The 25490-nt window shown below is 49.2% G+C and overlaps 2 protein-coding genes and 1 long non-coding RNA gene across 7 annotated transcripts in view; 2 read left to right on the forward strand and 1 right to left on the reverse strand.

The window, feature by feature from the left end:
• Nucleotides 1-2316, forward strand: part of USP36 (ubiquitin specific peptidase 36) — a 32517-nt gene extending 30201 nt beyond the window's left edge. The window contains exon 22 of one of the 3 annotated variants that reach the window (XM_070773971.1): nt 201-2316. The gene's annotated coding sequence lies outside the window, so the exon portion shown is untranslated. Of the gene's footprint in view, nt 1-176 lie in introns of all 3 variants that reach the window. The other 2 variants (XM_070773972.1, XM_070773970.1) reach the window with 2 other exon arrangements.
• Nucleotides 2317-7938: 5622 nt separating this feature from the next.
• Nucleotides 7939-13918, reverse strand: LOC139177620 (uncharacterized). Of its 2 annotated transcripts, XR_011562140.1 has the most exons (3): nt 13128-13918; nt 10311-11000; nt 7939-8491 (listed from the first exon to the last, which is right to left on the reverse strand). It is a non-coding gene; the product is annotated as an uncharacterized lncRNA (long non-coding RNA). The 2 variants fall into 2 exon arrangements; XR_011562139.1 differs by lacking the exon at nt 13128-13918 and having other exon boundaries at nt 10311-12740.
• CYTH1 (cytohesin 1) overlaps nt 12892-25490 on the forward strand; it is a 79868-nt gene continuing 67269 nt past the window's right edge. Inside the window, exon 1 of one of the 2 annotated variants that reach the window (XM_070773974.1) lies at nt 12892-13033. In XM_070773974.1, the coding sequence (XP_070630075.1) occupies nt 13012-13033 (22 nt within the window). In that variant the 5' untranslated portion in view covers nt 12892-13011. The remainder of the gene's footprint in view (nt 13034-25490) is intronic. The other variant, XM_070773973.1, reaches the window with a different exon arrangement.

Below are 25490 nucleotides of genomic sequence, written 5' to 3' on the forward strand. Positions count from 1 at the left end.
TTGTGTGCATGTGGCGGTGGGGGCGGGGCGGGGTGGGGTGTGTTTACACACGTGTGTGGAGTGTGGTGTGTGTGCTGTGTTTCTGGGCTCCCTCTGAGTCACATGTCGTGGCCTGTGTGGGACGCACACTTCAGGAATGGTGGTGGGACCCTCAGGGTCTCATCTCTCTCCATCAGGAGCCATGTTCTCTGCTCCCACAGCCTCCAGAGGCACGGCATCCCTCCCCGCGGACGGTCTGTCTGGACAGAAGAGCCGCTTGCCGTGGACTCGCTGGCCTGTTGGTGGGGGAACGCCCGCAGAGGCCCTGGGCTTCTGCCCAGGTGAACACGACGTGCACTGTGACAGACCGCGTGGTGACGCACGGAGCAGGGGCAGCACAGCGACGGGGACGCGGGGTGGGGCCGGCGCCCTGTGATGCTGGCCGGCAGCGGCCAGCCTGGAGCCGCAGGGGAGGGCGGGGAGGACGCAGCCGAGCCTTCCAGGGCGCCCTCGAGCTCCGGAGGCAACAGCATGCGGCCGGTTGCCCTTCTCCATGGATCGTGCGGCTCCCACTTCCTCCCGCGGGGGCTCTGTATGCCTTACCAGTCAATCCTCGGGAAGTCAGAGCCCCAGGCTGGCCCCACGCTGCAGCCTCTCCCTTCTTTTGGAGTTGGGCGGCAGGGGTGGAGGGCAATGCATCTCTCCATCTCAAGAAACTCCTAGACCTCCTCTGGAGAGCGGACGGCTGGGGTGGGGCGGGGTGGGGGCTGAAGAGATGCGACAGCACATCTGCTGCTCAGGCTGCTGCTGTTCCGAGGTGGCTTTGCTGGACTCCCCCTCCTGCCCCCAGCCCTTGCAGCTGCAGTAACCCCGGGGTCCTTACCGAGGTGGTGTTCTTGGGGTAGATTCCTCCTTTTATTTTACTACTTGATATAAAACGTTTATTTTTGACCAGGCCTGTGGCTTCCATTAGCAATATGTCTCCTTTCCCTAATATACAAATACCGGCTTTGTTTGCTCAATTTTGTGAGTGCTTTTGAATTGAAGATGATTGTGTAACTGGAGACGATCACTATCCCTTTTTTTTATCCCGCTCAAGCTGTGCCTGCAAACTTGTAATTTAATAAATACGGGAAATCCTCAGTGAGCTGATACTGTCCAGAAAAAAGACTGGTGTCCCAGTGGTAGAAGGTACAGAAGTTAAGTCTGAAGATTATCCCTCAGCACACGTCCTCTTGGGATCACTTCTGGCGGGCGTGGCTCAATGTCTGGCCTGGTCCTGCGCTCCAGGGGAGCTCCTCGGCCTGAGCCCCAGTGCACACATCCAGCCCCTGCTTTCCTCCTCACTGAGCTTTGCCCTTCGTTCTGTCCTTTGTTCTGGGACCTGGGGGATCCAGGTGGTATCGAAAAAGCGTTAAGCATTTTTTATACGGGGAGATAAATTAATTTTTTCATGTGGGTTGTTGTTTTTGTTTTTCCTGGTTTTGTATTTCTCTCTTAAAAGGTGGGGAGGATAATATCCCATGGCCTGAGCTAGGGCTGCTCTGGCGCCAGCAGATGGGAACCAAGCTCTGCTTGGACTGGCCAGGGAGCCTTTTTCTGGAGGCCTGACTCCTGCATGTCAGCCACGCCTGCTCAGAACTGAGGGGCCCGCCCCAGTGCCCTGTGACTGTCATTTGTCATGTCAGTAGGGAAGGCAGGTGCCTCCATGGGCAGGGTTTTCTTCTCCCCATCTCAAGATGTCAGCATTCATTCCTGTGTGAACTGTTTCCCCGACCACGTTCTTGTCCTGTTTTGTTAGTTGAAAAAAGAAAAATTCTGTTATCTGCTCGCACAAAATTTATCTCCTTTTTTTTCTCTCCCTCTTCTCCAAATCAGTCTCTTCCTCTCTCCACTATATAATTACAATGCCTTTTTCTGAGGAAAACATCACCCGTTTTCTCCCAGGCAGTGATGAGCACTGGCCTGACTCCACAGCGTTTATCACTGTTAGCTAGGCGAGTCCTCCCCTTTCAAGGAGAAGCATCAGCCAAACTGAGAGGGAAAGGAGCGGCCCAGAATGCGAGCCCAGATCCTGGGTGCGTACACATCAAGGTGAAGAACTGAAGCTTTTAGGGTGACACTTGTTGACTGAGAATGTGGGTTTAATTTAACTTTATGTTTGTGAAGGGGGCGCCTCTCCTGGTGGTCCCAGGCCTCTCCCTGCCTCTCCGCTAGGGGCCCTGGTTATACTGAGGCCCCACGTGTGCGATGAGCCCGCAGCTCATGGCCAGGGACCGAGGGGGCCACAGATGTTGCCAAGATCTCAGTGCAATAAAATAACGAGTTTTTGTGGGACCTGCCTCTGTCTTTTCCCTTTGGCTTTTTTGGTTTCCTCCCACCCATACTTCAGTCTGCTGGCCCCGTTCACATGTGAGGTCAGCCTTGGGTGCTTTCTGTCACCTGTCCGTGAGTGGGAACCAGGCACTTTGGGCAGTCTGTGCAGGAAAGCTTAGAGCACATTCCTATTTAATTAGGAATAAAGAGGTTTATCTGAATGTCTTAATGTTATACATACACTTATCCGAATTTAAGAAGGCAAGAATCCTTTGAAGTGGCCCCCTGAGCTTTGTGGATGATTTTCAATGAGCATCAGATTGAAACACGGAAACAGTATCATTCCACTGAGGTCTGTTTGAAAATTTTTGTAACCGAATGTTTGGATTTCTGCAGGTAAAGATGAGGGAGACATCATAGGTTTTACCAAACTGAGTTTTTCTGACAGCTGTCAAGGGTAACGCAGGCCTCCAGTTTGGGGACACTGCCCCCACTCCCAGCCTGGCCTGGGTACAATGATGTAGTCAGGTCACCTTCAGCCCTGGACGTGCCCAGCTGCTGCCTCAGCCACGTGCTGGAGGCCCTGGTAAGGAAGGCTTGGTTCCTGCATGCACTGGAATTCAGTGGCCCACATGGACATTGCTGGTCTGGTCAGGCTGGGCCTAACAAGAGCAGGAAGATCATGTCTGGCTGATTGGACGTGTCCTGGAAGTTGGTGCATGGCCCGGAGGGGCCTAGGACCCTGTAGAGCCCCCTGTGATTGGGAGGTTACAGGTGGCAAGGGCAGCACCAGTGAGTGGGTGATAGTCCAGGGTAGGGGCAGGTTTCCGGTGGGTGGGTTTTGGTAGCCAAGCCCCACAGCTCCTCACCCCTTCCTTTCCTTCAGGGATGCCCTCAGACACAGGACTCTACCCTGGTCACTGTGGGGGTATGGCCAGATGGCTCAAAATGACAGCAAAGGAAGAGGTGAAGCGAGGCATCAACCGGACCCAAACCAGAGGGGGTGGTCGGCAGGTGGGCGAGAGTTTGGGGGGACAGATTACAGCTCACAGGCCTGTCTGACCAGCCGAGCTTTTGTCCAAAGGCTGCACATCACGGGCTGGGCGGCAGCTGGAGTTGATCCACCACAAATCTGGGCATGGGTCATACAAGCAAGACTATAGCTCTATCCATATTGTGGTTCTGCGTGCATGGAAGACAAACAGCCAAGTTTCCCCCGTCAGCCTGTGGTCTCAAGCTCAGAGCTGCTGTCTCCAGTGGGAACCAGGAGGAGGCCCAGCTCTACCAGATGTGGCCTCAGAGACGAGGGGACGCTGTGAACGGATCCTTGGCTGGTGAGCAGGCTCCAGCCAGCCAGGCTTCCTTGACTGACATGGTCAGGTGACAAAGCGGAAGCCCAGGCTATTTGTCATTTGATAACTTCAGCAGGAACTTCGTCCCTCCAGCCTTAGTGTGTCTTTCAGGCTCTGGTGAGTGCCTGTGGTATTTTCAGCAAGAGAATACAAGGTCTGATTCACTCTTTACACACCCGAGCCAGACGACAGTGTGTGTGCCGGCCAGGGGGTGGGGGTGTAGAAGACGGGCGAGAATGACCAGTCCAACAGGCTGGCCAAGAAGTGCTCCTGTCTGGAACTGTGACATGGCAGTAACTAAACAGGTGGGGCCACCTGGGCACTTGGAATCGAGAGCAGAGGTAACAAATGTGGAAAGTTCAGGGCCAGGGGAAGACCACTGGCTTGGGAAGTCGAGTGGTAGGGCACCGTCGTACCAGAGAGGCAGGTGGGTGACAGGTTCCGGGGCCATGATACAGACAAGCCTGCAGTGTTAGCATGCTATCAGAACAGGAAATGGGGAGAACCACAGGTATGAGAAGGACGTGACCCAATTAAGAAAAAAGCACAGTTATCTGAACACCTGGGGAACTAGGCAGGCATCCATTAGAAGTGCGGCCTAACCTCGGGAGTCAGGAGTGAGCAGTGAAAGGCTGGCCAGTGTGATGGGGTGGGGAAGGCCTGGGTGTGAATCCTGCCCAGTCTTGGTAGCATGGACAGCCTCGGTATAGACAGGACCTGGGTGAAACGAGGTTCTGGGAGAAACGAGGTTCTGGGAATCCTCTCCCCCCACCGGGGGGCAGCCTGAGGATGTGTCACGTGACACCTGGTGGGAGCTCAGCAACGTGATTTCTTCTTGGCCTTTGGGACCTTGTGGCTAGTCACCTGCACCGGCTCCTTCCCTTGAACCCACAATCACACGTGTTTGATTCCTGGGTTGGGAAGATCCCCTGGAGAAGGGCATGGCAACCCACTCCAGTATTCCTGCCTGGAGAATCCCATGGACAGAGGAGCCTGGCAGGCTACAGTCCACAGGGTCGCAAAGAGATGGACACGACTGAAGCAACTTAGCAGGCACACACAGGCCTGGAGGGGCCCCTGCTGCACACACCCTGCTTGGTCCAGTCCCAGCCACGTGCTGCTCCTTCCTTCCCCACTCCCTCAGGACCAACTGCTTCTGTTGGGGAGGACCATCCGGCTGCAGAAGCTGGTAGCCATGCTCCGTTAGGCTCTGTCTTTAGACAGCCCCGCTCTCCCATCCCTTCTGCAGTTACCGCATATTTGTCCCCTCCCAACTGCCTGTGTGCCCCTTTTGCAAATGATTTTCATCCCACTCCAAAGTAAAACAGCGAAACACGAGGTACCCAAAACTGAAACCAGCTGCTTTCCCTCCCCTTGTGATCTATTCCCCTTCTAACATAGTGGTTCCAACACTCACGGAGCAGCAAAATCACCTGGGAGAATTATTTAATACTAATTTAATTGACAATGAATGTGCCAGAAAGGAGACTCTTGAGGGTGAGGCTTGGGCATTGGCATTTGAACCCTTCCTGAGTGATCCTACTGGGCAGCCAGTGTTGAGAGCCGCTGTGCCAGTCCCAGGTTTGAGGGTCAGAATCACCAGGGGGGTGTGAAAACACAGGTTGCTGGGCCTCAGCCCCTGACATTCTGTTCAGCAGGTCTGGGCTGAGGTCTGATAATTTGCGATTATAACATGTTCCTGAAAAGTCAAAGTATTTGTCGCTCAGTTGTATCTGACTCCTAGTCCATCAGGCTCCTCTGTCCATGGGATTTTCCTGGCAAGAATACTGGAGTGGGTTGCCATTCCCTTCTCCAGGAGATCTTCCCAACCCAGGGATCAAACCCAGGTCTCCTGCATCAACAGGCAGATTCTTTACCATCTGAGCCACCAGGGAAGCCCCTAGGGATGCTTACCCACTGCTGGGTGGGGACCACACTCACAGTTCTGATCTAACAGTTCTGACATGGAATGGTCAGTAGGACCCTCTGTGGGACCTCAGTGTGCTCTCCAGACCAATCTCTTCCACCCCTGGGGACCTCACCTTCTAGCTGCCTCTTGTGTCTTGCTCTTCCCCCTTCCTTCTCTCATGAACATGTTCAAGTGTCTGCCATCCTAAAGAAGACCCCTTGTTTCCATGTCCCTTCCCAGCCACCCTCTCCCTCAACTTAGCTTTGATTTGCCTTCTGCTTCATTCTCCTCTTAGTCTGCCTTCTGCCCGCGTCACTCCACTCAAGTGATCCAATTCCCAAATTTGATGAACGTTTGCCACGACTTCTTTTCAGGATTTGACACTGTTCATCCCCCTCTCCCTGAAGAGCTCTTCTTTTTCTGTCCCTTAAATGTTAAATCTGTTGGATCTGATGAGCCCTGGATACTTAGATGGAGCCAGGATCAATCCACTCCAATCAATATACCCCGTTGTCTAATCAATGTATCCAGAGGATGCTCATGGGTATCCTACTGGCAAATTTGTGGCCCAGACAGAGTTCATAGCTCTCTGCCCTCCTCCTACTTGTGTCCCCGCCGAGGCTGGGGGCCCACCATCCACCCAGATGCCAAAGCCAGAAACGTGCCGGCCAGGCTCAGCACCGTCCTCATGTGATGCCCACGCATCAGTGATGGAATTCTGATCTTTCCACCCGGCTGTCTGGAAAAGTCCTCTTTCCTGTCCCCACTGCCTGGCTCTCAGCTTGAGTCACGGCCATGTTTCTCTTAGATTCGAATCGTCTCCTAACCAGTTCTCCCTAGAGAAGGAAACCAGCTTTCTGGTCCGCCTTCCTGGCCCCCAGAACAGTCCTTGAAGACAAGAAGCCCTAATCCAGTGACTCCTGTCCTCAGGTGTTCCCAGCACTTGTCACACTGTGTTATTGAAAGGACGTGTCAGTCTTTATCCTGTGCTAACTGTGGGGACTGCTAAAATGCACCTTTATGTGGTTTTTTGCTCTTACAGTATTAGAAATGATCCGTGTTTCATGCACTTTATTCTCCCTTCTTATGTGTTATTACCTGGAGAAGGAAATGGCAATCCACTCCAGCACTGTTGCCTGGAAAATCCCATGGACGGAGGAGCCTAAGAGGCTACAGTCCATGGGGTCGCAAAGAGTCGCTACAGTCCATGCGGTCGCAAAGAGTCACCTTTGCATGGCCTTGGTGAGATGCTTTCCCTTGGCAGAGACCAGTGGGCATTGATTCTATCAGGTCTCATTTTCCAGGCGCCCCCAACGAGAAGTCTTGGTGGAAGGGGTGAGTCAGACAGGAGCGTGGTTGGTGACTGTGCCCTGGTTGAAAGTAAAAGTTGCTCAGTCGTGTCCAACTCTTTGCAATCCCATAGACTATACAGTCCATGGAATTCTCCAGGCCAGAATACTGGAGTGGGTAGCCTTTCCCTTCTCCAGGGGATCTTCCCAACCCAGGGGTCAAACCCAGGTCTCCTGCATTGCAGGGGGATTCTTTACCAGCTGAGCCACCAGGGAAGCCCAAGAATACTGGAGTGGGTAGCTGATCCCTTCTCCGGCGGATCGTCTCGACTCAGGAATTGAACCAGGGTCTCCTGCATTGCAGGCAGATTCTTCACCAACTGAGCTACTAGGGAAGCCCCTATTCACAGCTCAGAATGGAGCCAGCCTGCCTCCGTCGATGTCCTTGGCCCAGAGGCCTTGCCCAGTCCTCCTGGCGCTGCCGTCTCTGAGCCCCTGCCCCCCATCCCCCACTTTTGTGTTTTTTTTTTCCCGCAAGTGAAAACATTTTGGCAGGTCTGGCAGGAACCAGAGCATTAGCTCCTCTATTTGAAGTGAGAGCCTGGACTGTGTGGCACGTGGCCAGCTGTCTTTTGGGCGGCAGGGGAACAGTTGGTGACAGCTGGATACAATCAAGATCCATTACAAACAGATTTCCAAGTGCCATTCACACACAGAAGAAATTGCAAGCTTTAGCAAAATAAAATCTGGGGGTTTTCAAAGCAAGACAATGCCCCAGCCTCGGCCCGTGCGAGCGGTTTAGTTCCTCTCTCTGTAACCACACTTCCTTCCCCACCCCCACCTCCCTCTTGAGTGTAGGCTTAGGGGGTTGGGGGAGGCTGGCAAAGCTGGCAAGGGTTCTCCCTAGGCCAGGGTGTCCATGCCCTGCCTTGTATTACGAAGGACACTCCTGTCTAAACCTGGGTGGGAAGGGGTCCGAGGCTGGCTTCTAGCAGGGCCTCTGGCCAGCCTCAGTCAGGCCTCCCACCTTGGTCTCCAGGAGAAGGAAGGGTTCACAGAGTGGTTGGTGGGTGTTATCGGAGGTAGCTATCTGTCAAACCCCGGCCCTGGCCTTGGCAGAGCTCTGAGCTGTGGCTCATTAGGCAGCCGATTATGGTTCTGTACGGAGGGGAGGGCTTAGGATGCGGTTCTGTTGGGTCTGTGGGTCTGTTGGCCTCAGCAGACCGTGTTCCTTGACCCCATGGTGGTGGGTGGTGGTGGCGGGAGTCGTTCCTTTGGCACGTGGAAGGGGTATCGATTCATGGAGGGAGGCGACACTGTCCTCCCTTTTCTCATGAGAACCTCCAGCTTGTATCACCCGCTGGGGCCCCTGCTGCCTCATCCTTTTTTTTTTTTTTTAAACTTTTGGCTGCACTGGATTTTTGTTGCTGTGCGGGCGTTTCTCTAGTGGCAGCGAGTGAGGGCTACTCTAGTTGCGGTGCACAGGCTTCTCCATGCGGAGGCTTGTCTTGCTGAGGAGTATGGGCTTCTCTGGGGCACGCAGGCTCAGGAGCTGCAGTTCCTCAGCTCTAGAGCTCAATAGTTGTGGCACATGGGCTTAGTTGCTCTTTGGCATGCAGGATCTTCCTGGATCAGGGATTATTCACCTTGATGGGAGAAGAGAGAGAGAGAGAACAAATAGAATCATTTGTTTTAGAAAAAGGAACCAGATAAAAAAATATGGGCATGAGGAAGAACAGAAAGGTCACAGTAAAATCCCTTGCCATCGTATCTTATATCTAAGTCCACTCTAAAGGTTTTATTTAAAATAGGTAATAATATCATATCACTTACATGTGGAATTTAAAATATGACAAAAATAAACTCATTTACAAAGCAGAAAGAGACTCACAGACATACAGAACAAACTTACAGTTAAGAAAGGGGAAAGGGGGTGGGTGAGGAATAAATTAAGAGTTTGGAATGAATAGATACTAACTACTATATATAAAATAGATAAACAACAAGACCCTACTGTGTAGCACAGGGAACTATATTCAATATCCTATAATAACCCATGATGGTAAAAAATATGAAAAGGAATATATATATATATATATATATATAAAATGGAATCACTGCTGTATACCCAAAACTAACACAACATCGTAAATCAACTTTGCTTCAATAAAAAATAAATAATATAAAAAATAAATTAAAACAGGTAATACCTGTATATGGTACATCATTTAAAAGCTGTGTATTTCCCAGGGCCACCGCAACCAAGTCCCACAGACTGGGGGGCTTAAAACAACAGAAATTTATTCTCCCACAGTCTGGAGGCTGGAAGTCTGAAATCAGTGTTGGCAGGACCCCACTTTCTCTAACGAGCCCTTCTTTGCCTCTCCAGCTTCTGGTGAGCCAGGCGTTGTTAGCCTCTCAAATGGCTCTCCATCTCCACATGGCCTTTTCTGTGTGTGTCTGTGTCCTGATCTCCCCTTCTTAGAGGGACACCGGTCATTGGATGTGGGCCACCCTTATGATCTCATCTTAACCTGGTTACATTTGCAAAGATCTTATTTCCAAATAAGATCACAGTTGACAAGTGCTGGAGTTACGGCTTTAACGTATCTTTTTGGGCTCCCAATTCAACCCCTAAGAAAGGTGTATGTAATGAAGAGTCTCCCAGTCCTCTTTCCCTGGCAGCTGACTTTCCTCCCAGAGGCAGGGTGGCCCCCAGTACCCCGTGTGCCCTCTTAGCCATGGTCTGTGCTTGTCCACTAGTTTGGGAGCCCTGAGAAGATATGGCTTTACAGCTGTTCCCTTTGTTGCTGTGTCCTCAGTATTTTGAACCATGCCTGTCACAGCATCGTCCCCCCGTCCTGCATATATGTGGAATGGCTGAGTGTACAGTGTAAATGTACATCACATGTAGATGCATTTTTGCTAGGAATAGAAATACATTATACACCCGTGTTCTGTCCTAGCTTTTCACACAGCTTGGAAACTGGCTCACTTTGGTAAACGCAGAAATCAGCTTCAGTCTTTTAAAAGACTGTGGGTGCTCCCGTGCATGAAAGTACTGGTATCTAGTAACCTGTCTCTTTTTGAACACTGTTTCTAAAAAAGTTCAAAACATCACAGTTTAAGCATGGGATAAAAAATAGATATATTTTGGGTTACCTCTCTCAAAAGCCATCCTTCATCATTCTAATTTTTTTTGGCTGTGCAGCACAGCACATGGAATTTTAGTTCCCTAACCAGGGATCGAACCCTCATCCCCTGCAGTAGAAGTCTGGAGTCCTAACCACTGGACTGCCAACAAAGTCCCTCATTATTCTAATTTTTGGGATTATTATGTAAGGCAAGGACTTCGGAAGGGAGGCATCAACTTAAAAAAAGTTGTCAGGCTGATCAACCCACTAAAGAGAACAGACCACAGTGACAGGCCTGCAGGGAGCCCCAGCCCATTTTCAAAGTTCTTACTGTGGGTGGGGAGGGGGTCAGGGGAAGGAAGCAGCAGACCAGTGGATTCCAGACGCTGGGTCCTCTCGGCTCCTCCGCTCCGTCCTCCCTTTGAGGCTCTCCCTCGGAGGTCTCCCTCTGAGGTCCCCAGGAGCTGAGGACACAAGTAGTAAGAGAAACTGACCTGCTGGCTCCCATTTTATACTGTGACCTCTGTGGGCCTCAGTTCCCAAATCTGCAGTATGGAGATAAAGCTCAACAATGCCCCCTCCCCTGCCCCTGACACCCCCAGCCCTTGAGCCAGGAACGTGAGCTAACAGAGGGTCTTTGACAGTCACCAGCGGTCAAGTAGGGATTCCCAGATGACGCTAGTGGTAAAGAATCTATCCCTGTGAGAGATGCAAGAGACATGGGTTCCATTGCTGGGTCAGGGGAAATCCCCTGGAATAGGAAATGGCAACCTGCTCCAGTATTCTTGCCTGGAAAATTCCATGGACAAAGGAGCCTGGTGGCTACAGTCCATGGAGCTACAAAGAGTTGGACATGACTGACCATGCATATGTTGTCAAGTACATTTTACATCCCTACCCAGTGCATTCATTTACAACCAAACCAAACATCCTTATGGTACGGGGTGGATGCTGATTCTCTTTTATTCTACCTTCTCTTCCTTCAATGGAGATTGGTTTTTCAACCATTCAGAGTCAGGACCTGCCATTGGAAAACACTGTTGTAATGAAACAATGTAAGTTAAGGGGATTTGTTTACAGTCAAAAACCAGGCTAATCGAAGTGATTAGCATTCATGCCCTTCCCATCCAAAGGTTTGGGAGTTCAGATTACAGGGAGAATTAACCTGTGGCCTCAGTTGCTTTTCTGCCCAAGTTTTGGTCATAGAGCAAGAGTTATGTAAAATCAGTGAAGATTAAACTCCTAGGTCCACCAGAATCAACCTTCTATGGGTAAGATAATCTCTGAGGGAAGTATCTGATTCTGGAGCTATTGGAAAGAAACACTTGCCTAAGGAAATAAAGCCCATCTTCTTGGACATACGGGAGACATCAAGCTTCACCATCAAAGCCTGGGTCAGACAGCTCAGGGAGTAACAGGGATATTTTTGTTTGTGAATGCACGGTTTTCTTAGCCACCAGAAGGGTGGGCCAGAGCTGTGCCCTGATGGAATGTGAAGATTGGGATCCCTAGACTGATAATGTTGGAATCCGTCTCATCTAACAAAAACATTGTCAGCTGTGCTTTAGTCAAGTAGAAGACAGCAACAGATCAGAGATCAATACTGGGCAGGAGCCTGGATTTTATAGGCAGATACTTCATTTCATAGGTGTGAGACAGGTCCAGGGGCTGAGGTATTTGCCCAGATCACAGAGCTAATAGGAAGCAGATGTGGAAAGAAAACCTACAGTTTCCTCATTCATTTACTCCTTTTCCATGAGAGGAAAGGGACTTTCCTTTGTTGTCTCCTGAGAGGCATGTTTTGGAACAGTCTGTAAGGAAACAGACTGCTGAGGAGGGTCACAACTCCCCCTGATGGAGATATTCCCTGACCTTTCAGGGGCATTGCCAGGACCTTGGGCTGAGCTCTTCTCTCGCAGCACCCCCAGTACAGCACATGGTGCTAGGGGGTCCAGGGTCATGCCCCCAGGAGGGTCCGGGACCATCCCTGTATGATCCTTCTAAATGACACACTTATAATTTTTATGTGTAGCACCAAACCAAGAAAGAGCATATCCACCCAGGAACAACTAGAAAAGCAGCATTTTCCTTTATTTTTCTAAATTAAAAATTGGTGATGTCCCCACCTCCAGGTGCAGAGCTACTGCCCAGGCTCCTCAAAGGGCAGCTCAGTCTAACCAGTGGGTGGGGATTGGTCGGTCGGCCCAGTGCAGGCAAATTAAACATGTAAGGCACAGCCTAGAAACGTATGAATCTAAGAGTCGCAGGAGTCAAGGTCACCAAAATCCTGACATGCTGTGAGGCTGAGGTGCCTCTCTTTGAAATTTGATCGGGGTAAATTCATAGGACAAAGAAAAGGAAGTATATAAAGGCAATGAACTCATGACATTCACGGTGCTAAGGTTCAGACTGCAGAAATAATGAACTCAAAATATTCTGGTATTCGGCCAACGACTAGGCGGACCTGCGAAACTAACGTCAGCGAGGACCACCCTGCCCTTGAGTGGCCGGACACGACCTCGGTACCTTTGTGGGCGGCCAGGCTCTGGTCTGTTTCCCAGGCCTGCGCCACCCTTAGGAAATCCGAAACCTGCTGGGCCCCCGGAGGCGGCCGAGGCGGGGCCTCGGGTTGGGGCGTGGTCAGAGGCGGGGCCTTGGCGCCAGGGGCCAGCCGGAGGGGCGGGGCCTCAGCGGGCGCGCGTACGCAGTCCTGGGCAGAGTAGAGGACGCGGCCCCAGGGGTGCGCGCGCGGGCGGCGGGGGCGGGGCCGCAGGCCCGGGGGCGGGGTCTGGACGGGCGCGCGTGCGCAGGCGCGGGCCGGGAGGCGGCCGCGTGCTGGGCTGTGTGAGTGTGTGCGCGCGCGCGCGTGCGCAGGCGGCGGGCGGGGCGCCCCGCGGGAGACGAGGGGCGGGCGGCGGGCGGCGGGCTTGGGGCCGGGGGCGGGGCTCTGAGACGCGCCGGGCGAACGGGGCCGGGAGCTGCGGTACCCGGGGCGAGCGGCGAGCCCAGGCGCGGAGCCTGGCGCCGGCACCATGGACGAGGACGACAGCTACGGTCAGTACGGCCCTCGGCCCGGCCGGCGGACGCCCCCTCCCTCGCTTCCTCCCTTCACCGGCCCGGCGCCTTGGCCGCGCCTCAGGCGACTCACGTTTCCCGGGGACTGGTGCCGGACGCGAGCCGGGCGGGGCGGGGCGGGGGCCTCCTCAGGGCAGGGGTCACCGGCGGCCCGGAGTGTTAAAGGCTGAGGGGCGCTGAGGGGCCGACGTCGGCGTGCCCGGGTCTCGGGGGCCGGCGCTGGGGGTCGCCGGGCTCGAGTCTCTGGGGCCGGAGTCCTAGGACCGGGGTCTCGGGGCCTGAGTCTCCGGGGCGGAAGTCCTCCAGGGTGAGGGTCTGTCTCGAGGCCGGGGTCTAGGGCGGGGTTCGCGAGGAGAGGAGGGTCTCGGGGTTGGGGTCTCGGGCGGGGGTCTCCGGCCGCTGTCCCGCGCAGGCCCGGCCTCCCCCGCGAACGCTCAACTTCCCCCGGCCGTTCTCCGTAGTTTCCGGCCCCTTCGGTGCTGGCAAGTTATGTACCCCGGTCCATGTCTTTGTTCAGAAACAAAAATGAGAAAACACAGGCAGCGAACCCCGAGTGGACAGGCTGCCACCTGAGGGTGCCGTCGGGGCCGGGATCTCCGGCCGCCGGCCACCCCAAGGTCCGAGGCTGACCGCCGCTCCGTGGAAACTGGGCTGCTGTTCCCCCAACGCCTGCGGGGCGAGCCCGAGGGGCGCCGAGAAATCCAACTTTGCCTTCTCATCTGTGCCCAGAGACGCGGCACAGCCCTCACGCCACACCGACAGCGAACACTTGACAGAACTACCCGTTTCCAAAGCCGCCTTCTGCTGACCTCACCTAGGAACTGTTGGCCATCCGCAGGGCATTCGTCTGTCAAATGGCTTCAGATTGCCAGGGTGGCAGAAAGCTATGTGGAATGCTTTAGTTAAATTATTTAACGTTTTTTCCCCAAGAGATGAAAGAATGGCAGATAGAACAAGTGGTGAAGTTTGTGGTTTGGTAAGCAGAGTACAGACAGCAGTTTGAAATGCTTGTGTGGCTTAGTGGAAGCGAATCCGCTTTCTTGACTAAGTGACATAGGCGACGTTTGTTTCTTAAGCTCTGAGGGAGCAAGCTTTGTTGTGGGGTATGTTAAAATGTGAAAGGTGAAGCACCTTGTTACTTTTCTGTTTATTTAGAGTAAGTCATTGAGGAACCGCTGACCGCGATAGGTGGGTTTATGACCCACAGTGGCAGACAGGGGAAAGGCCGACACTTGTGGCCTGAAATCCAGAGCACGTGGGATCGGTATCCATCAGATGTCCCCTGGTTACCTTCCAAGTAAAAGCAGTGTGTGCTTTTCCTCTGTGATTGAAAAAAAACACACCCGCACACCCACGGATTGATCCCAAAGGACTTTTCAGCCCCACTTAGGCGTCTCTGTTTCTGCCCACCCAGGAGAAGCCTTCTCCAGCTTTGCGTGCTGCTGTACCATCTCTTGCTGTTTAATCCAGGCTTTCTTCATGCTCTCTCCTGGTGTTCTTACCTACCGCTGGAGGCAGGAAGCTGTTGGTCTGGTTGCCTTGAACACAATGACTGCTTTGCCACCAGGCATGGCATGAATTCGTGCTCAGAAAGGGTAAATGGAAGCAGGGTGTATTTGTTTCCTGTGGTGGCTGTAACAGATTGGCACAAACAACATAAACTTATTATCTTACAGTTCTGGAGGTCAGAAGTCCAAATTTGGTCTCACTAAGCTAAAATCAAGGTGCTTACAGGGCTGTGTTCCTTTTGGGAGGTCGTAACAAGAACGTCCGTTTCCTTGCCTCTTCCAGCTTCTAGAGACTGCCCACGTTCCTTGGCTGCTGGCCACCTTCCACCTTCCAAGCCAGCAGGTAGCATCTTCTCAGTTCTCTCTGACTTCTGCCTCTGCTAGTTAGGGCTCTGTGATGTCATTGGGCCCACCTGAATAAGGATAAGGATCAGCAGCCTTAGTTCTACAATAGTAATCCGCTTTTTGCCATGTAGGGGCGACGTGTTTCCAGGTTCTGGGATTGGGACAGGGCCATGTCTGGGGCCCGTTATTCTGCTGACCACACATAAAGATGAGAAAGAAGTTCTTCTTTTCTTTCTATTTATACAACTTAAAAAAAAGATTCATATTCTTCGTATATTGGAGGAAGCAGAAAGGTTAATTTAAAGATTTCCCCCATTCGTTGGGTTTACCACACAAAAAGTACCTAATGGTTCAAGATGATCATAACAAGAAAAATGTTCCTAGTTCTTTTTAAGGTTTGCCTCGGTCTCCAGAACTTGCCATTTCTCTCCTAGGTTTTACAGAGAATTTACCTCAAAAGATAAGACAACTATTCAGATTCCACGTTTCAAAAGAAAGTGGGTGCTATGGACTCAAACAGTGCATAGAATGCCAGGTCCAGGGGGTTCCCTCAGAACCTCCATCGGTGGTTCATGAGTCAGCCTATGTCACTACCATGATTTTTTAATGTTGTATCTTAGGGGACATGGTTTATGATTTCCATGCTATCACCTGGCTAGATAAAACCTTTGAAACATACCTCATTTATAATAAGCTAAAGAAAGAGAATGTGTCTTAGAGTTTGTTCAACGAAAGAGAATTTCGAAAACTTACCAGAAGGCTTTTCCTAACTGCATACTCTTTGATGTCCTGTGCTAACCCAGAGACCACACCACTGAGTTCACCAGCCCTTTCTCCTGTACACTCCCTTTGATCCTGAGTTGTTTATTTGGTCTAGTTGTAATGCACTAGATCCGTACAGCATGGTTCAAACTACACGCGTGGTGTGATAAACCGCACTGCGAACACCTGTATAAAGTTGGGGGGAGGTTAAACAAAAGTCAGTTTAAAGGTTTTTTTTTTTTTTTTTTTTTCTTTTAGGAAAAATGTAGAATTAGTGGTTTTCTAAAAGCTTAATTGACACTTTAAGAAAGAGGTTCCTAATGTGGTTGGCTGGTCTTTATCTCCCCCCCAGCTTTTTAAACCCTGAAATAGTTGGGATTTTTGGGGGGTCATTTTACGTTCTTATTAGATGACTGTACTTCCTGGATGTCGCAGTTCTCACTTGCAAAAGGAAGAGGTATTTTTGCCTTCATAGGGTTCCCTGCCCACGAAAGGACTCAGTGACTGTATTCCTCTTTGTGACTTCTGAATTCAAGCAGACATTTTTAACATGCAGTCTGCTTCTTAATGGGCTTTCAGGCCCCTCTGAGATTGTATGTGAGAGTTTGTGAATGTGCATTTTTGGAGTCTTTTGCTTTAATCCAGTTCTCGAATGGCGGCTCTGACTCTGGAAATTGCTGCTCCAGAGGTTTGCCTGCGTCTCTCTTACGAAACGTCTTGAGGTGGAGATGGGCAGAGTCCATCCAGTAGTAACATGGGAAATGTTAGTGGTGATGATTCTATATCACGACTCTAACGAAATAATCGGATTTCTGACCATAGGTTCTTAAGCTCCTTGAACCCATGGTGCTATTCAAGACCTTTACTTCTCAGATACAGACCTTACTCCTCTCGGCTTTTATTAGCTTCGGCTTATCCCTTTTCTGCTGCATGAGGGAGAAGCAGCCTTTAAGAAATAAGCCTCTCTCGAGAGAGTGGAGATGTTGATCTTAACCAGGCACACCTGCCGTCCTCAGATGATAACAGTGAGGTGTGGGCAGTGGTATGTGTAGCAGTGGCGTGCATGGGTGCTGCTGCAGGATTGGCTGTGCGTGGGAGCCTGTTGCGTCCAGGAGAGATCTGCTGTTTGGTCTTTGTGCCTTAAGAACAAGCGTGGGGTCCGGTACCCAGTGGAAGCAGCTCAGTGACTCTGGAGGGAATAATAGATTGAGCCAGTTTCTATGTGGCAAAAGTTAACATTTGCTGAACTTGAATTTTTCTCCTTCCCCCATCCCAAACAGAAACTGGAACACTTTTATGAATGTGCTTGACCCTATGCCAAACCAATTTTCTTCGTTTTTCTATGATATTGATGACTTTCATTGTTCCCAAATGTAGTTGCACTCAGTGATTTGCGTTTATTGAAAAGGATACAATTACATAAAGTCAGGGCTTTCTTAGAAAATCTGGAACATAAGGTTACCATAATTACACATTTTGTGGTCTATAAGGTAGATTTCCAGGGGTGACATTAACATGTCAGAGGATATAAACATTTTGGGAATTCTTGATGGGTGGTGTCAATTTGCTTTTTCAAAAGGCTGTATCAAGCTACCCTGTTCTTAGCGCTATATGGGGGTATGTGTTCCAGTATCACTACCAGTGTGCCACTGGGGAGGATTAGCATATGAAAGCTTTTTTAAAGAAAACTAATTTAATGGTTACAAAATGGTTCCTCATTATATCTGTTGATTACTAGCTAGGTTAAAACAATTTCCTTTGTCTATTTGTGTATTATGACCTGTATTATGGCTGTTCATATAAGATAATGGTTCATCGATTTAACTGAGATTAACTCCTTTTTTAAGGCCTCTATTAAATCAACAGATTTATGTTTTTCTCACTCTGATGTTTTAAGCATGGGGAAAATATATACTTGAATTTGATTGGGGTTTGGGTCGGATTTTGACCATTTGTAGCAGTCACTCATTTACTTTTCCTTTGTTTTTTTCTTAACCCATGTATTGTCTTCTGGACAAACAAAATGTTTCCTTTAGGGGAGAAAATTGTGAGTTCTGTAGTTTTTATTGGTTGGGTGACAATGATAAATAGTTCAGTCTGTGGGATCTTAGGACACATACTTGCCCCTTTCTGAGAGTCCTGTGTTAGTCAAAAGCCATTTTGCCGAACAGAGTTTTTTCTTGTGTATTTCATGCCTTCAGAATTAGGTAGTTGTCCAGTATGAACTAGGAGGAGGACGCCTTCTCATTCCAAGGGCGAGAGCAAACATGTAGGTCACTTGGTGGGGAGGAGAGTGGGGATGTGTATGAGAGACGGTGAGGCAGAGGATGGAGAGCTTGAGCCTGAGATCCGTGTTGCGGGTAGAGTCTCCTCTCCGCCCTTTTCCTGCTCGCCCTCCAAGACTAAGTCGTGGGCCGGGGGCTCCGAAAGAAAAGCGCTTTGCCCAAGCCTGTCCCTCTGCTCCACTGCCACACAGCCTCTCAACTGTCTAATTATTGTTGCTCAGTTTCAGTTGCAATAAGAGGCCTGGAGGAGGTGGAAAATTATTTAGAAATGTTTTAAGTATTGAATCCCACATCCTCTGAAACTGCTGGTGGTGGTGTTTTGCTTCTCTCTTTGCATGGACCAAAAAAAACACCAAACACGTAATATAGGGTGAAGGCTGTAGGGGATTTTTGCTACTCTTCATTATCCATGATGGCGCGAGCCTGTGTCTTTCTGCTGCTGTGGTGGTGAGAGGGTTGAGAGCTGCTTCCTGTGAGGCCTGGCTCCTTTAGCAAGGGTCAGGATGTTCCCTTCCTTAGCCGGGTGCTTTCTGTGTCTTCCATCTCTCTCTCTCTCTTTTTTTTTTAAAGTCTTCAGGAAGGATTCAGTGGGAATTCCCTGACAGTTCTGAGCTCTCACTGTCCAGGGCCCAGGTTCCATCCCTAGTTGGGAAACTAAGCTTCCACAAGCTGCGAGACCAAAAAAAAAAAAGGTTTCTCTTTCAAAAACATGTCTTAATCTGACATTGTTGCAGTCTACATTGTAATTATTAAAGTTGGATATAAATGATGGAATAGGTTTAATGCTATTAGAAAGACTTCCCCTTCCAGTAGTCCTAAAACTGGTTTGGGCTCTGTGAGCAATTTGTAAAGGCTTACTCAGTCAGCAGGCACTCGCGACCACATCGTACAGCCCTTGCTATCACAGATGCTTGGAGCTGAGCAGGAAGAGACAGATGTAGAAGGAGGCTGTGAAGGGGAGTGTCAGAGTGGGTGTGGCAAGTGTGCAGGAAAACGTAGGCACAGAAAGGAGAGCAGTTCTGCTTGGAGCTGGGGTTGAACTGGATGGGGCAGAAGACAGTTCATGCAGGAGCTGGCATTTGGGCTGGACTTTGAAAGATGAGTTGGTGCCAACTAGGCAAATATGGCAAAGACATCCATTTCAGGCCAAGGATGAACCAGTGTGGCTGGAGAATCTGGCCCCTTTGGGAAGCTGCCAGTGGCTCTGTGTGCTTGGATGGCCTCCTGCGTAGAACCCAGGACTTTCCTGTCTGTGCCACAGGGATCTTCCATAGAGGGGGTGAGGCTAGGCTGTGTCCAGGTGATTATTTTGCATTTCAGAGAGATCCCCTGTGGTGCGGTGCAGCCGGAGTCCTGGGAGCTGTTGCAGGCGTCCAGGTGGGGGAGAGGATGGGGCCTGAGTTAAGGCAGTAGGGGTGGGGGGAAGGGGCGAACAACCACAGGACTGAGTGAGGACCTGAAATCAATAAGATGTGGTGGCCAGAGTTTGGGAGAGATAGCATCCAAGGAAGGTAAGGAAGCCGAATGAGTCTGGGGAGAGCAGTTGCATACAGCGTGTGTAGACTGAGTGTGTAGAGTTGAACACGAGCTCAGGTGAGGACACACTGAGTGGAGTCCTGAGATCTGTACAGACCATTCCCTGGTCTGGAACCGGCACTCAGTGGGAGGGGAAGCAGGGAGGGGGTCATGTGGCGTGCTGAGAAGCGGTCCAGGGACATCGTCTTGGACATGTCCCCGTTGAAGGGCTGGGCAGAGAAAGTGGCCCAGAAAGGAGACGGGACTGTGCAGTTGTATTATGTGTATAGATGGCTCTTTATAGGAAACTAGAGAGAGGGGGCAGCAGCTAGAAGGCAGTGCAGAATGGAGAGACTTGTTTTTAATTTGGGGAGACTTAAGACTGTTTGCAGACTCTTTTTTTGAAAATTACTCTGAACCAGCCTTGGATTAAGGTATTCATAGACTGTGTGCTGTGAACACCACGTACGATGGGACTCACATTTCATTTTGTCTGTTGAGGCTTTTAAACACAGCAGCTGCAGGACTGCATGTGTTTTTGCAACCTTTTAAACTTAAATTACTTTCTGTTATGATCTCTGCTTCCCTGAAATACTGTTTCCAACAGCCCTAGTAATTGAAATTGAGAATGTTTTGATTTTTAGCTACATTCTTGCATTTCCGGCTGCCTACTCGATGTTTCCCTGTGGGTATCCTGTCATCATCTCGAATTCAACGTCAGAACACAGCCTTCTGCCTCTCTCCTGTCTTACTCTCTCATCCAGACTTTTTTTTTTTCTTTCTATTTTTATCCCCATTTTCTTATCACTTCAGTTACTGAGGCTTGAAAAAAATGTTTGATTCCTTTGTCTTTCTTGCCTTCTAAATAGTCTTCCAACCATTCATCCATCTATCCATCCCATTTTTCATTATCTTCTTTGTGTTACGCATTTGCTTGATGCCAAGGCTGTGAAGAATTTTAAAAGATGGGCCCTGTTTTCAAGAAACTCAAAGTGCAGGGTAGTTGATGAGTTGAAAAATTTCAGTCAGAATATATGGATATATGACAGATGCTCTGATGGAGACATAATAAATGCTGTATGAGCCTGGAGGGTTCCAGTCTTCAGTGTGTTTTGGGTGAGAGATACTTTTGAGTAAAACACCTAACCTTGGGATCAAATGAGGTGGGAACATCACAGACTACGTATTACCCCTGTACCTCCAGCAGGTAACTGTGCTGTGCGCTAAGTTCACTGCTCAACATTTTTCGTAGGTTCTTCCTTAATCCTCACATTAATCCTGGGTGGGAGGTACAGTGGCCACGCCCACTTAACAGGTGAGGAGGTAGAGGTTGAAAGATTTATTTATAATAGGTGACCTGACTGATGAGCTGTACAACTGGTATTGGAAGCAGGTTTCTCAGACTTCAGAGCCCCTGTGCTCACCACTTCTGCTGCACAGCCTGCTTGTTCTTTTTTTTTTTTTTTAGTTGAAGTATAGTTGATTTACAATGTGTTAGTTTCAGTATACAGCAGAGTGATTTCAGTTGTTGTTGTTGTTCAGTCTCTAAGACATGTTCACCTCTTTGCTACGCTGTGAACTGCAGCATGCCAGCCTTCCCTGTCCTTTCCTATCTCCCAGAATTTACTCAGGCTCATGTGGATTGAGTTGGTGATGCCATCCAAACACCTCATCCTATGTCGCCCTCTTCTCCTCCTGCCCTTGGTCTTTCCCAGCATCAAGGTCTTTTCCAGTGAGTCAGCTCTTTGCATCAGGTGGCCAGAGTATTGGAGTTTCAGCTTCTGCATCAGTCCTTCCAATGAATATTCAGGGTTGATTTCCTTTAGGATTGACTGGCTTGATCTCCTTGCAGTCCAAGGGACTCTCAAGAGTCTTCTCCAGCACCTCCAGCACAGTTAAGTTATACATACATTTGTATGTATATTCTTTTTCACCTTCTTTTCCATTATAGATTATTATAAGATATTGAATATAGTTCCCTGTGCTGTACAGTAGGTCCTTATTGGTCATCTGTTTTATATACAGTAGTGTGTATATATTAATCCCAAATGCCTGATTTATCCCTGTGCCCCCTTCCCCTTTGGTAACCATATGTTTGTTTTCTGTGAGAATTTCTGTTTTGTAAATAAGTTTACTTGTTTTACTTTTTAAGTTCCACATATAAGTGATAATTATGATCTTGTCTTTGTCTAACTGACTTCACTTAGTATGTTAGTCTCTGGGCCCATCCACATTGCTCCAAATAGCCTGCTTATTTATATTTCCTACTATTTCACACCCTTGTCTTTACTTTTACATACTTGTACTTTTACATACCTTTTCTAAACTTTCTCTTGGAATTAAGAGTTCCAATTCCATGATTCCATGTCTTGATACATTTCGTTTACTTTTTTGATTAAAACCTATGTTACAGGTTATTAAACAGATTAATATTGAAAGAGCCTGTCGCTCCTGTTAGGGTTGAGATTTGAGGGGTTTGTTGGATTGTATAGTAAAGCCCTCTCTTTCTTAGGCTGCTCAGTTGTGCTGGCCTCTCCTGGGGCCTTTGGTGAATGGGGGCTGGTGTGGTGACAGGAATGGCCCTCCTGGCCTTTGAGGATTCCCTGGAGCCAGACCCGTCTTGTGGATTATGTAGGAAGGCCAGGTAACCAGGTGAAGGTTAATATAGGAGTCCTGCCTCCTACAGACCTGTCCTGAAGCTGGCCTGCCCACCACTTCCAGGGCCCTCTGGTGTGGCTCTTCACCTGTCACCATTTACGATGAAGTAGAAGAAGGTGCTGAGAGAGGAAACTCAGCAGTGAAACAGGAGACCGCTGTGGAGGCACCGTGTTTCTTCACGAGAAGGGCAGTGTTGCCATTCTTCCAGCATCCATCTCACCACTCTAGCTTCATCGGTGTGCCTCCTGTCAGGGGCTGTCTGTTAGACCGTCCCCTGGAGGGATCACCGAGGGTTCTGATGCAAGACTTAGCTCTGCGGGCTGAAAAAGACTTTGGGGCTTAGATTCCTAAGCGAGCATGCTGATTTATGGTGGCATTTGTGAAGAAGTTTTTAAAGCCAGCCTTTGGTCATTTGACTGCTCTCAGCCCAGCCGTGGAGGTGCCTGCACAAGGACTGTGTTTCAGGGGGACTTCCTAGTGGTCCAGTGGCTGAGACTGCATTCCCAATGTAGGGGACCAGGATTGTTCCTGTCAACTTGGAAGATGTTGAAATTAGAATTTAGCCCTCTTACCTCACACGTGCACTGTCCCGTTTGATTCTTCTGTGTTTTGTGGTTTATCTGGGGGCTTGGTTCCTGCTACAGCTGGTTGTGGTGATAACCAGGTAGGGAGTTTCTCACTGCTGGCTTGCTGGGAGGGTTATGAGTACGGTTTCTAGGCATTCAGAGATTTCAGTACAAATCTTAAAAAAGGGATATGTGGACAAAGCATATGATTATTCTATTTTTGAAAGATGAGTGTGGCAAGAAAATTCTTTAAGAGGGCTACTATCACCTATAGTAAGGTGATTTCTGGTGTGAGTTAGGAAGTATTAAGGTATTTGACAAATGTATGCATCTTGACAAGGATTGGTGTGCACAGAGTACTTAGTCACTCAGTCATGTCCGACTCTTCGTGACCTTTGGCACTGTAGCCTGCCAGGCTCCTCTAACCATGGGATTTTCCAGGCAAGAATACTGAAGTGGGTTGCTATTGCCTTTTCCAGGGGATCTTACTGACCCAGGGGTCAAACCCGCATCTCCTGTGTCTCCTGCTTTGCAGGCAGGTTCTTTACCCACTCAGCTATTAGTAGTTAGTGGTTTAACTGACAGGGATTACAAATTGGTAATTGTTTTTTTGTGTGTGATTTAAAAAATCAGGAAGACAACTGGACATGTTAGTAGGATGCTGCTTTGACTTGGATCTTTTCTGGACATGCTGTCTGCATGGTAGACAAAAGAAGTGGCTTCACTGTATTAGTTTTTTATGGCTATTGTAACAGAGTATCATGAATTGAGTAGCTTAAAACCATGCTAATTTGTTTTGTTGTCCTGGGGGTCACAGTCTGGAATGGGTCTCAGGGCTAAAGTCAGGGTGTCAGCTTTGTTTCTTCTGGAGGCTCCAGGGGAGAATCCATGTCCTTGCCTTTTGCACCCTGTAGAAGCTATCTGCATCCCTTGGCTCGTGGCCCTGTTACATCTTTTTCATTCATTTTGTTCTCTTTTATTCCTCTTACTACATCCTCAAAACCAGCAATGACTGATCAAGGCTTTCTCACATCTCATCCCTCTGATGCTGACTCTGCCCCACTTCCTCATTCCCTCCCCCCCCCCAATTCCACTTCCGAGCAGTCTTGTGATCATATTGTGCCTACCCAGATAATCCAGGATAATCTCTCCATCTCTAGGTCAGCTGATTCAGTTCAGTTCAGTCGCTCAGTCGTGTCCGACTCTTTGCGACCCCATGAATCGCAGCACGCCAGGCCTCCCTGTCCATCACCAACTCCCGGAGTTCACTCAAACTCACGTCCATCGAGTTGGTGATACCATCCAGCCATCTCATCCTCTGTCGTCCCCTTCTCCTCCTGCCCCTAATCCCTCCCAGCATCAGAGTCTTTTCCAATGAGTCAACTCTTCGCGTGAGGTGGCCAAAGTACTGGAGTTTCAGCTTTAGCATCATTCCTTCCAAAGAACACCCAGGGCTGATCTCCTTTAGGATGGACTGGTTGGATCTCCGTGCAGTCCAAGGGACTCTCAAGAGTCTTCTCCAACACCACAGTTCAAAAGCATCAATTCCTCGGCGCTCAGCTTTCTTCACAGTTCAACTCTCACATCCATACATGACCACTGGAAAAACCATAACCTTGACTAGACGGACCTTTGTTGGCAAAGTAATGTCTCTGCTTTTGAATATGCTATCTAGGTTGGTCATAACTTTCCTTCCAAGGAGTAAGCGTCTTTTAATTTCATGGCTGCAGTCACCATCTGCAGTGATTTTGGAGCCCCAAAAAATAAGTCTGACACTGTTTCCACTGTTTCCCCATCTATTTCCCATGGAGTGATGGGACCAGATGCCATGATCTTTGTTTTCTGAATGTTGAGCTTTAAGTCAACCTTTTCACTCTCCTCTTTCACTTTCATCAAGAGACTTTTTAGTTCCTCTTCACTTTCTGCCATAAGGGTGGTGTCATCTGCATATCTGAGGTTATTGATATTTCTCCCGGCAATCTTGATTCCAGCTTGTGCTTCCTCCAGCCCAGCATTTCTCATGATGTACTCTGCATATAAGTTAAATAAGCAGGGTGACAATATACAGCCTTGACGTACTCCTTTTCCTATTTGGAACCAGTCTGTTTTTCCATGTCCAGTTCTAACTGTTGCTTCCTGACCTGCATACAAATTTCTCAAGAGGCAGGTCAGGTGGTCTGGTATTCCTGTCTCTTTCAGAATTTTCCACAGTTTATTGTGATCCACACAGTCAAAGGCTTTAGCATAGTCAATTAAGCAGAAATAGATGTTTTTCTGGAACTCTCTTGCTTTTTCGATGGTCCAGTGGATGTTGGCAATTTGATCTCTGGTTCCTCTGCCTTTTCTAAAACCAGCTTGAACATCAGGAAGTTCACGGTTCACATATTGCTGAAGCCTGGCTTGGAGAATTTTGAGCATGACTTTACTAGCATGTGAGATGAGTGCAATTGTGCGGTAGTTTGAGCATTCTTTGGCATTGCCTTTCTTTGGGATTGGAATGAAAACTGACCTTTTCCAGTCCTGTGGCCACTGCTGAGTTTTCCAAATTTGCTGGCATATTGAGTGCAGCACTTTCACAGCATCATCTTTCAGGATTTGAAATAGCTCAACTGGAATTCCATCACCTCCACTAGCTTTGTTCGTAGTGATGCTTTCTAAGGCCCACTTGACTTCACATTCCAGGATGTCTGGCTCTAGGTGAGTGATCATACCATCATGATTATCTTGGTCGTGAAGATCTTTTTTGTACAGTTCTTCTGTGTATTCTTGCCATGTCTTCTTAATATCTTCTGCTTCT

Source organism: Bos indicus, chromosome 19 (genome assembly GCF_029378745.1).
Source record: "Bos indicus isolate NIAB-ARS_2022 breed Sahiwal x Tharparkar chromosome 19, NIAB-ARS_B.indTharparkar_mat_pri_1.0, whole genome shotgun sequence".
Taxonomy (NCBI): Eukaryota; Metazoa; Chordata; class Mammalia; order Artiodactyla; family Bovidae; genus Bos; species Bos indicus.